Genomic DNA, 12,594 nt, shown 5'->3' on the forward strand with positions numbered 1-12,594 from the left:
ACCTTGACTCCCTCTTATATCAAATTATATGATATATGGAAAACTGGAGTATTGGGATGTTTACTAACTTTCAAAAACTCAAAATAGATTAAGTCCCAAAGATGTTTTCAAAATAACATTTTAATTATATTGAATTGCTGCATTTAACAAAAGATTTTTTGGTCAAGATTATCCGAAAATTATTTAGGGATACGGGGATAACTATATTCTCACCACTAATTAGAAATAAAAACACTTCTTTCTAACATAGCACTAGAAATTTTCTTCCTAAGATCAACTTAGTAGATTTTAATATACGCTATCAATACTAGAAAAGAAATCCCTGACAAAGGCAAAGCAAGAATACAGATAAAACTTAAAGTCATTTCATATGATTCATTTCATATGATTCAGTGACTTCATTCTGCATTATTTAAATGTTGTCTTGCTGTCAGAAATCAGATTTATTAGACAATTTCAAAGAACTCAGGACCACTTCTACTGTCTCCTTTTTAGTGTGTAATATTAAGTAGCAAAAGTGTAAGTCTAGAACTATAACACTCACGTGACTTAGTGTAATTCTTCCCAAGGGATTTCAAAGGTCCTTTGTGTAAAGATATTTCTTTAAAAAGACAACTAAAAACTGACTATAAATTCTGTTTGAACAGATAGCATGAATAAAGCTGAATGTGGATAGGTAGATTAAAATTTCTGTGAAACTTGTGCTAAGGTAGGCAGCAGTTTCTTGCTATTGGGTAGCGGGACAGCAAAACAGAACGTGAGTGGGGAAAATTCCAGAATAGTTGTTGAGATCTCCAAAATGAAGGATAGAAACAAATAAAAATTGCTAAACATTTATACTCTTTATTCTAAATAACAAAAAATATGTTTTCACTTCTTCAAGGTTTGAGATGAATATGCATTCTAAGCTGATACTTATACAATACTTGTAAGAGTCATTAACTAGTAAGAAAGTAAAACTGCGAACATTGTCAATTGATAACTCAGGAAAAAAGAACTGCATCATAATTTTCTTTCTGATTCATTTTATACAAGCTGATAGAGAATGTTAAAAGTCCGATTACAAAAGGTCTGTATGTTTTCAAAAGCTTTATCGTAAGCTCAGGAGAAAAGATAACATTATATTTGCCTCAAAGTTTAAAAAACTAGTACATGTAGCTCTATTTTCCTGATCTTGTGAGGGGCAAAGACTCTTGAAATCAATGGTTTTTAAACCATATGCTGAACTCAAGGGAATCCACAGATACCACAGAGGTACTGTGGGAAGAAGCCAGCTTTAGGGCTTCCTCCCTCCTTTAACCAGCTATACTTTTCTCTTTTTGGATTAGGCTTCTGGAAATATTTCATGAAAGAAACCATGCTGTTGCTTTTTCCAAAAAAGGCGTGAAAAAACAATGTTTTAGATGCAACATTAAAAGAAGACATGAAAAGGAAGAGGGCGAAAGTAAAATTGTTTCAACACGGTATATAAATTATAACAAAAATGCTTTTAGGTCTCCAGAACACCTATGTAATAAAAGAACTTCGTGTGGTTGACAGTTATTCTCCAAAAGTTCAAATGAAAGTACATTCTCCCTTAGAAAAAATGAGTGCAGAGGTCACCAAAGATTACCCAGTTCATCAAGTCACCAATTCATAAATTGACTGCATATTAATCTTCCTCCGCCCAAGTTATTCAACTGCAAATATTGGTAACTATACAAAAATGAACACAGTTTTAATTAATCATGTCAGTATTTTTGAAAAATTACTTTTGTAACTAGAGAAGGAAGATGGGACAAAATAACCTGAGAACACTAGCTCTTCATTATATCTAATTTCACTTTAAACCCCAGTGCTTTTTAGTATTGCTAGTACTATCTTACCATTAACAGTCATGACTATGGTTGCTATTCAGCTGAGAACAGAGCAAAGAAAGTCAACAAGATTTTGTTTTGGGTAACTAGGTAAGAATCAAATGAAAGAAGATGAGAGGTTAAAGTAAATGTGTAATCAGGAGTGAGAAGGAATTAAATGAACCAAACCAGTGGTTCTCAAACTCAGCTGCACATCAGAATCACTTGGGGAACTTTTAAAAATGCAAATTACCAGGACTTACCATAAACTACTAAATCAGATAGTGGAGGGTAGGCTGGAGAAACACATGTCTGGTTTTTAAATTAAGAATTTCAGGATTTTGCTGTTCATCTGGACTAGGAGCCACTGAGGTAAAACAAAGCAAAACTCCTCTATCAAAGAGCAGGGATTAAAAGGGTGATGAAAAGACAGGTTTTACACAATCTATCATACGGCACGCTTAGCGTTTGTTTGCTACGGCAAGTGAGGAACTTGGCTATGGAGTAGCTGAGGGAAGGGAACTAACTGTTGCTAGGAACCACATCTCATCTCTGTAACCTCAGTACAGAGTAGGTGTACAATATCTGACTAGAATGAGCTCAGCTGAGTAAATAGAGTATGTGCTATTATCAATTAAGGACCACCTGTACCTTCCTGAGCCAAAGTACTAAATTGAAAACACAAAAGCCTTTGGCATTTTGTAATAAATCAATCATTGTCCATTGAAAAGGCACAACAGAATCAGAAACAATCAGGAAATTTTTTCAAAATACACTGATAGTTTGCCTCCCCAACTGGTGGGTGAGAGTGTCTGCTGAGAGGAAACATGCATTCTGAAAAATATTTCCCAAGTAACTCAGGGCAACAAATAGAAAGTGAACGTCATACAAATAAAGAGAAAAATTTCACTTAGCACTGCTTCAAAATGTATTAAGAGCTCTTTTGATAACAGAAAAACAATTTTTAAAAATTTATAACTTACCAGTAGTAAAGAAATAAAGGGAAGCATGGAGAAAAGAAAAACAGACATAACTATTGACATTGGCAGTTTAATTGCAGAGAAAAGTTAAATAAGGAAAACTCTTCCATTGCAGCATTCCAGACTTCCAATCCTAAGTCACTTTTGCAAGAAACAACTTATAATAAGTTTTATGTCAAGCATGGTCTCCTCCCATCCCCTCCCTCACCCCACTTCTCTAAAGGACAACCTGGCCACTTAACTATCTGAATTTAAGTAAGGCTCTTCAGCTACCTCTAGTCTGGATTGTTTCACCAGCTTCCCAAATAATTTCTTTACTGTCCAATTCACCTTTTTCATTATTACAAGATAAAGCTAACTGATTCCTCTATTTAAAAATCTTCATTTACTTCTATACTACTTAACAAATGACTTAGCATGACATTCTGGTTCTTGATTTAGTCCTAACCTGCCTTTCTAGCCTTCTCACCCCTAGAGAGCACTATATAGCTAAATATACCAGCCACAATGTTGTTTAAACTCACACCATCTGCTTCAGTGCCTTTGCTATGGCTGTTCCGCCTTTCACTGCAAGTCTACCAACCATACATTTTCCCACTTGCTCAAGAACCGGCCTAAATACCACTTCTTTAATGAAAGTCTCCCAAATTCTACTAGGCTAACTAACCTATCTGAGGACTCAAGCTCCAGGCCCAAATCCTGTGTGTGATTTTTTTTCTCTCTCTCTCTTTTTTTTTAATATTCTTATACTTAAAGTTCTGGGGTACATGTGCAGAACGTGCAGTTTTGTTACATAGGTATACACGTGCCATGGTGGTTTGCTGCACTCATCAACCAGTCACCTACCTTAGGTATTTCTCCTAATGCTATTCCACCTCTAGGCCCCCACCCCCTGACAGGCCCCAGTGTGTGATGTTCCCCTCCCTGTGTCCATGTGTTCTCATTGTTCAACTCCCACTTATGAGTGAGAACACGCAGTGTTTGGTTTTCTGTTCTTGTGATAGTTTCTGAGAATGATGGCTTCCAGCTTCATCCATGTCCCTGCAAAGGACATGAACTCATCCTTTTTATGGCTGTGTAATATTCCATGGTGTGTATGTGCCACATTTTCTTTATTCAGTCTATCACTGATGGACATTTGAATTAGTTCCAAGTCTTTCTATTGTGAATAGTGCCCCGATAAACGTATGTGTGGACGTGACTTTATAGTAGAATGATTTATAAATCCTTTGGGTATATACCCAGTAATGGGATTGCTGGGTCAAATGGTATTTCTAGTTCTAGATCCTTGAGGAATCACCACACTGTCTTCAACAATGGTTGAACTAATTAATTTACACTCCCACCAACAGTGTAGAACAGTTCCTATTTCTCCACATCCTCTCCAGCATCTGTTGTTTCCTGACTTTTTAATGATCGCCATTCTAACTGGCATGAGATGGTATCTCATTGTGGTTTTGATTTGCATTTCTCTAATGACCAGTGATGAGCTTTTTTTCATGTTTGTTAGCATATGTTTGTTAAGTGTCTGTTCATATCCTTCCCCACTTTTCGATGGGGTTGTTTTTTTCTTGTAAATATGGTTAAATTCTTTGTAGATTCTGGATATTAGCCCTTTGTCAGATGGATAGATTGCAAAAATTTTCTCCCATTCTACAGGTTGCCTGTTCACTCTGATGATAGTTTCTTTTGCTGTGCAGAAGCTCTTTAGTTTGATTAGATCCCATTTGTCAATTTTGGCTTTTCCATTGCTTTTGGTATTTTAGACGTGAAGTATTTGCCCATGCCTATGTCCTGAATGGTATTGCCTAGGATTTCTTCTAGGATTTTTATGGTTTTAGGTCTTATGTTTAAGTCTTTAATCCATCTTGAGTTGATTTTTGTATAAAGTGTAAGGAAGGGATCCAGTTTCAGTTTTCTGCATAGCTAGCCAGTTTTCCCAACACCATTTATTAAATAGGGAATCTTTTCCCCATTGCTTGTTTGTGTAAGATTTGTCAAAGATGAGATGGTTGTAGATGTGTGGTTTTATTTCTTAGGTCTCTGTTCTGTTCCATTGGTCTATGTATCTGTTTTCATACCAGTACCATGCTGTTTTGGTTACTGTAGCCTTGTAGTATAGTTTGAAGTCAGGTAGCATGATGCCTCTAGCTTTGTTCTTTCTGCTTAGGATTGTCTTCACTATGTGGGTGGTTCCATATGAAGTTTAAAGTAGCTTTTTCCAATTCTGTGAAGAAAGTCAATGGTAGCTTGATGGGAATAGCACTGCATCTATAAATTACTTTGAGTAGTATGGCCGTTTTCATGATATTGATTATTCCTATCCATGAGCATGGAATGTTTTCCCATTTGTTTGTGTCCTCCCTTATTTCCTTGAGCAGTGGTCTGCAGTTCTCCTTGAAGACGTCCTTCACATCCCTTGTAAGTTGTACTCCTATGTACTTTATTCTCTTTGTAGCAATTGTGAATGAGAGTTCACTCATGATTTGGCTCTCTGTCTGTTTTTGGGGTATAGGAATGTTTGTGATTTTTGCACATTGATTTTGTATCCTGAGACTTTGCTGAAGTTGCTTATAAACTTAAGGAGATTTTGGGCTGAAAAGATGGGGTTTTCTAAATATACAATCATGTCATCTGCAAACAGAGACAATTTGACTTCCTCTCTTCCTATGTGAATACCCTTTATTTCTTTCTCTTGCCTGATTGCCCTGGTCAGAACTTTCAATACTATGTTGAGTAGGAGTGGTGAGAGAGGGCATCCTTGTTTTGTGCCAGTTTTCAAAGGGAATGCTTCCAGTTTTTGCCCATTAAGTATGATACTGGCTGTGGGTTTGTCATAAACAGTCTTATTATTTTGAGATACGTTCCATTGATACCTAGTTTATTGAGAGTTTTTAGCATGAAGGGGTGTTGAATTTTGTCAAAGGCCTTTTCTGCATCTATTGAGATAATCACGTGGTTTTTGTCATTAGATCTGTTTATGTGATGGATTATATTTATTGATTTCTATATGTTAAACCAGCCTTGCATCCTAGGGATGAAGCCGACTTGATTGTGGTGGATAACCTTTTTGATGTGCTGCTCGGTTCAGTTTGCCAGTATTTTATTGAGGATTGGCGCATCGATGTTCATCAGGGATACTGGCCTGAAATTCTCTTTTTTTGTTGTGTCTCTGCCAGATTTTGGTATCAGGATGATGCTGGCCTCATAAAATGAGTTAGGGAGGAGTCTGTCTTTTTTTATTGTTTGGAATAGTTTCAGAAGGAATGATACCAGCTCCTCTTTGTACCTCTGGTAGAATTTGGCTGTGAATCCATCTGGTCCTGGACTTTTTTTGGTTGCTAGGCTATTAATTACCACCTCAATTTCAGAATTTGTTATTGGTCTATTCAGGGATTCGACTTCTTCCTGGTTTACACTCCCTATGTCTAGAGTGTACGTGTCCAGGAATTTATCCATTCGAGATTTTCTAGTTTATTTGTGTAGAGGTGTTTATAATATTCTCTGATGGTAGTTTGTATTTCTGTGGGATCAACGGTGATATCCCCTATATCATTTTTCATTGCATCTATTTGATTCTTCTCTCTTTTCTTCTTTATTAGTCTGGCTAGTGGTCTATTTTGTTGATCTTTTCAAAACACCAGCTCCTGGATCCACTGATTTTTTGAAGGGTTTTTAGTGTCTCTATCTCCTTCAGTTCTGCTCTGATCTTAGTTATTTCTTGTCTTCTGCTAGCTTTTGAATTTGTTTGCTCTTGCTTCTCTAGTTCTTTTAATTTTCATGTTAGCATGTCAATTTTAGATATTTCCTACTTTCTCTTGTGGGCATTTAGTGCTATAAATTTCCCTCTACACACTGCTTTAAATGTGTCCCAGAGATTCTGGTACATTGTGTCTTTGTTCTCAATGGTTTCAAAGAACATCTTTATTTCTGCCTTCATTTCGTTATTTACCCAGTAGTCATTCCAGAGCAGGTTGTTCAGTTTCTATGTAGTTGTGTGGTTTTAAGTGAGTTTCTTAATCTTGATTTCTAATTTGATTGCACTGTGGTCTGAGAGACTGACTGTTATGATTTCCATTCTTTTACATTTGCTGAGGAGTGTTTTACTTCCAATTATGTGGTCAATTTTAGAATAAGTGTGATAAGGTGCTGAGAAGAATGTACATTCTGTTGATTTCGGGTGGAGAGTCCTGTAGACGTCTATTAGGTCCGCTTGGTCCAGAGCTGAGTTCAAGTCCTGAATACCCCTTGTAAATTTTCTGTCTCATTGATCTGTCTAATATTGACAGTGGGATGTTAAAGTCTCCCATTATTATTGTGTGGGAGTCTAAGTCTCTTTGTAGGTCTCTAAGAACTTGCTTTATGAATCTGGGTGCTCCTGTGTTGGGTGCACATATATTTATGATAGCTAGCTCTTCTTGATGCATTGATCCCTTTACCATTATGTAATGACCTTCTTTGTCTCTTTTGATCTTTGTTGGTTTAAAGTCTGTTTTATCAGAGATTAGGGTTGCAACTCCTGCTTTTTTCTGCTTTCCATTTGCTTCATAAATATTCCTCCATCCCTTTATTTTGAGCCTATGTTTGTCTTCGCATGTGAGATGGGTCTCCTGAATACAGCACACTGATAGGTCTTGACTCTTTATCCAGTTTGCCAGTCTGTGTCTTTTAATTGGGGCACTTAGCCCGTTTACATTTAAGGTTAATATTTTTGTGTGTGAACTTGATCCTGTCATTATAATGCTAGCTGGTTATTTTGCCCGTTAGTTGATGCAGTTTCTTCGTAGTGTTGATAGCCTTTACAATTTGGTATGTTTTTGCAGTGGCTGGTACCGATGGTTCTTTCCATGTTTTGTGCTTCCTTCACGAGCTCTTGTAAGGCAGGCCTGGTGCTGACAAAATCTCTCAGCATTTGCTTGTCTGTAAAGGATTTTATTTTTCCTTCGCTTATGAAGCTTAGTTTGGCTGGATATGAAATTCTGGGTTGAAAATTTTTTTCTTTAAGAGTGTTGAATATTGGCCCCCACTCTTCTGGCTTGTAGGGTTTCTGCAGTGAGATCTGCTGTTAGTCTGATGGGCTTCCCTTTGTGGGTAATCCAGCCTTTCTCTCTGGCTGCCCTTCATTTCAACCTTGGTGAATCTGACAATTAGGTTTCTTGGGGTGGCTCTTCTTGAGGAGTATGTTTGTGGCATTCTCTGTATTTCTTGAATTTGAATGTTGGCCTGTCTTGCTAGGTTGGGGAAGTTCTCCTGGATAATACCCCGAAGAGTGTTTCCAACTTGGTTCCATTCTCCCCATCACTTTCAGGTGCACCAATCAAATGTAGATTTGGTCTTTTCACATAGTCCCATATTTCTTGGAGGCTTTGTTCGTTCCTTTTTATTCTTTTTTCTCTAATCTTGTCTTCTTGCTTTATTTCATTAAGTTGATCTTCAATCTCTGATATCCTTTCTTCCACTTGATTGATTCAGCTATTGATACTTGTGTATGCTTTACGAAGTTCTCGTGCTGTAATTTTCAGCTCCATCACATCATCTATGTTCTTCTCTAAACTGGTTATTCTAGTTAGCCATTCATCTAACCTTTTTTCAAGGTTCTTAGCTTCCTTGCATTGGGTTAGAACGTGCTCCTTTAGTTCGGAGGAGTTTGTTATTACCCACCTTCTGAAGCCTACTTCTGTCAATTCATCAAACGCATTCTCCGTCCAGGTTTGTTCCCTTGCTGGCGAGGAGTTGTGATCCTTTGGAGGAGAAGAGGCATTCTGGCTTTTGGAATTTTCATCCTTTTTGTGCTGGTTTCTCCCCATCTTTATGGATTTATCTACCTTTGGTCTTTGATGTTGGTGACCTTTGGATGGGGTCTTTGAGTGGATGTGCTATTCTTTTCCGTTTGTTAGTTTTCCTTCTAACAGTCAGGCCCCTCTGCTGCAGGTCTGCTGGAGTTTGCTGGAGGTCCACTCCAGACCCTGTTTGCCTGGGTATCACCAGCGGAGGCTGTAGAACAGCAAAGATTGCTGCCTGTTCTTTCCTCTGGAAGCTTCATCCCACAGGGGCACCTGCCAGATGCTAGCCAGAGCTCTCCTGTATGAGGTGTCTATCGGCCCCTACTGGGAGGTGTCTCCCAGTCAGGATTCACAGGGGTCAAGGACCCACTTAAGGAGGCAGTCTGACCCTTAGCAGAGCTTGAATGCTGTGCTTGGAGGTCTGCTGCTTTCTTCAGAGTCATCAGGCAGGAATGTTTAAGTCTGCTGAAGCTGCACCCACAGCTGCCCCTTCCCCCAAGGGCTCTGTCCCAGGGAGATGGCGGTTTTATCTATAAGTCCCTGACTGAGGCTGCTGCCTTTTTTTCAGAGATATCCTGCTCAGAGAGGAGAAATCTGGCAGTCTGGCCACAGTGGCCTTGCTGAGCTGCAGTGGGCTCCACCCAGTTCGAACTTCCCAGCAGCTTTGTTTACACTGTGAGGGGAAAACCGCCTACTCGAGCCTCAGCAATGGCGGACGCCCCTCCCCCTACCAAGCTAGAGCATCCCAGGTCGATCTCAGACTGCTGCTGTGTTGGCAGCAAGAACTTCATGCCAGTAGATTTTAGTTTGCTGGGTTCCGTGGGGGTGGGACCCGCCGAGCCAGACCATTTGGCTCCCTGGTTTCAGCATCCCTTTCCAGGGGTGTGAATGGTTCTGTCTCACTGGCGTTCCAGGTGCCACTGGGGTATGGGAAAAAAAAAAAAAAGCTTCTGCAGCTAGTTTGGTGTCTGCCTAAATGGCCACCCAGTTTTGTGCCTGAAACCCAGGGCACTGGTGGGGTAGGCACCGGAGGGGTTCTCGTCTGCAGGTTGCAAAGACTGTGGGAAAAGTGCAGTATCTGAACCAGAGTGCACCATTCCTCAGGCTGTGTCACGGCTTCCCCTGGGTAGGGGAGAAAATTCCCTGACCCCTTGCACTTCCCGGGTGAGGCAACACTCTACCCTGCTTCAGCTCACCCTCCATGGGTTGCACCCACTGTCCAACCAGTCCCAATGAGATGAACCAGGTACCTCAGTCGGAAATGCAGAAATCACCTGTCTTCTGCATCTGTCTTGCTGGGAGCTGCAGACTAGAGCTGTTCCTATTCAGCCATCTTAAAGATCAAATCCGGCACATCTTTCTTCCTAAGACTGCCTGGCGCGTTTTCTTAATTTGGCAAACTACGGTCAGCTCCACATTAGCCATAAGCTTCCAGCCAGCAGTCCTTGGGAAATTCTCCCGGAAAGAAGCCAGCCGTGCCGTCTAGTGACGCGCATGCGCCCTGTGTGTGACCTTTCAGGCCCAAGCATAGGCGGACGTTGATGAGGCAGGGTGGGGACACAGGGTAGGGTGAGCTGCCCTCCTCACACCAGACTTGGTGCCCAGCTGGTGCACTGTAGTTTCGAGAGAGAGAGTTGCAATTGCACTCTTCTCCCCACCGTGATCATACACCGTATCTGCAATCCTACCCTAGGTACCTCTATTCAGAGGTCCCCTTACTGGAGGGAGGCCCTAGGCTGAGTTGCTTTTCAGGTGTCTCTGCGTAAAACTGCTTTAGGGCAGTGGTCAGGGGAGGAATGATGGTCTGAAAACACTTTTCTCCACTCTGTTTTAATATCTTTCCCATTTTAACCCCTCACTCCCCACCTTCTTGACTCTCAGGTCCATAAACTGGCAGGAGCCTTTTGTTTGGGGCTTGCTGGCAGTGAGAAGATCCACTACTTATGATCTTGTTTATTTACATGACCTTCACCCAGTGCCATTCTGTTGGGAAAAATTGAACACTGGGGTAGTGAATACTCTTTCCTTTGTGGCCTCTTGCTTATACTGTCACAGCAAATCAATAAAGGCTTGATTATTACTTTTAGTTTGGCTATCCTACCTAACCACCTCAACATCTGGCAGCTCTGGGCGTCTTTCTTCCTCTGAATATCTTTATTCACACTTACCATTGGACATATGTCTACCTTGCATTATTGCTACTTGTACATACATCTCATCTACATAAGTTAGGGCAAATTTCTTGAAAGCAGAGACAGTATTTATCCCTATAAATCCTATAACATCCAGCAGACATCCTACAGTGAACAAATATTTATGGAAAGAATATATAAATGCGTATAACATTCGACAAGTAGCCTATACATAAAATATTCTTAAAAAGTAGGAAGGGAGAAATAATATAACCTTAAATCATAAATATGTAGTCTATTCATAGACTATTAAATTCAGCATTTTCCAATTTATAATACACTATAAAATCACTTTTACCAATAACAAGTACATAAACTGAAAATAAGAGGAAGATAATTTTGAAAAGAGAACACATTCTGGTTTCCAGTAAAGATATGTAGTATCTTCAAATAAGCACATTATTACTCATTCAAATTGAAACAATTCATCTTTCTGGAACTGTCTTGATAATTTTAGCAATGACCTTTATTTTTTATCCTTGTTGCTCCTGAAACTGCCTAATTATTATAAAATAAGGGAACTCTTCAAACCTGCTGTGTGTCAAATACAAATAAAAGCGAAGCTATAATGTTAGACTAACGAATATTATTCAGTACAAGAAAGGTGCCAGGTATGAGTAAAAGCAGAAAAATAAATCAGATAAGGGAAAAAAATTCAAGAAAGACTTTAAAGCAGAGCTTATTTTGTTACCATATACAATAGAATCCAAATAATATGCAGCACACTACAATGTAAATTCAAAACATAAGCTACCAATACAGTCTACACAGAGCAGTATTTTAGCTTATGAAGGCTGCCGCAATGGCTTCTGCTTATTGGTTAAAAGAAAAAATTAAAGTTTTTTTAATCAGCCAAGCTAGATTATACTAAGTCCTAGAACTAGACAGACATAGATCGTCACCTTGTATGTTTCTTCAGTGAAGTAACATGGACACTGTCAGATAAAAACAGGCAACTGTTAAGAAACTGTTTTACAACTTAAATTTAACAGCTTATAATGAAATCAGATTAAAGGCCTGCTGAGGAATTTTTGGGGGTTCATTATTGTAACTCACAATGGCATTTATCTTCAGTTTGAGCAAAAATTTCTTCTATTAAAAAAGAAAGGCCGGGCGCGGTGGCTCACGCTTGTAATCCCAGCACTTTGGGAGGCCGAGGCGGGCGGATCACAAGGTCAGGAGATCGAGACCACGGTGAAACCCTGTCTCTACTAAAAATACAAAAAAATTAGCCGGGCGTGGTGGCGGGCGCCTGTAGTCCCAGCTACTCGGAGAGGCTGAGACAGGAGAATGGCGTGAACCCGGGAGGCGGAGCTTGCAGTGAGCCGAGACTGCGCCACTGCACTCCAGCCTGGGTGACAGAGCGAGACTCCGTCTCCAAAAAAAAAAAAAAAAAAAAAAAAAAGAAAGAGGCTCCCATGCTTTGACTTTATTTAAATAAGTTAGTTATGACAATAACAAAAGGTCCTGGAACCTGCCTCTTATGTTCATTGTGTTGCTGATCAGAGGCAAGACCCTAAGGTTGTATCTATTAAATGCTGTCATTTAGTGCAGACCAGACCTGCAGGTAAGATAGGTGATCTATAAGTCTAAAATTCAGGAATTATACTAGAAACTTCTAAGCAATTCAAGTTGCTGTATATAACTTTAAAGAAATGGAATACTGAAATGAAAATGTGTAAGAGGATTAGGGATGAAACCAAAAAAAAGTAATAAAAAATGTCAATGACATATTAAACTACTGACAAATAGTATTATATTCTTCACTTTGGTGCTACTAACATACTGTAATTCTCATAGGTAT

The 12,594-nt window shown here is 39.4% G+C and overlaps 1 protein-coding gene across 5 annotated transcripts in view; it reads right to left on the reverse strand.

Annotated features, from left to right (window-relative positions):
• FSD1L (fibronectin type III and SPRY domain containing 1 like) overlaps positions 1-12,594 on the reverse strand; it is a 91,826-nt gene that overhangs the window by 19,152 nt on the left and 60,080 nt on the right. For 2 of the 5 annotated variants that reach the window (XM_055271594.2, XM_055271592.2), the window contains exon 10: positions 11,693-11,725. The exons of the other annotated variants lie outside the window; for them this stretch is intronic. In XM_055271594.2, coding sequence (XP_055127569.1) covers positions 11,693-11,725 — 33 coding nt within the window. The remainder of the gene's footprint in view (positions 1-11,692; positions 11,726-12,594) is intronic. 5 annotated transcript variants of the gene reach the window in all.

Source organism: Symphalangus syndactylus, chromosome 3 (assembly GCF_028878055.3).
Source record: "Symphalangus syndactylus isolate Jambi chromosome 3, NHGRI_mSymSyn1-v2.1_pri, whole genome shotgun sequence".
NCBI classification, from domain to species: Eukaryota; Metazoa; Chordata; class Mammalia; order Primates; family Hylobatidae; genus Symphalangus; species Symphalangus syndactylus.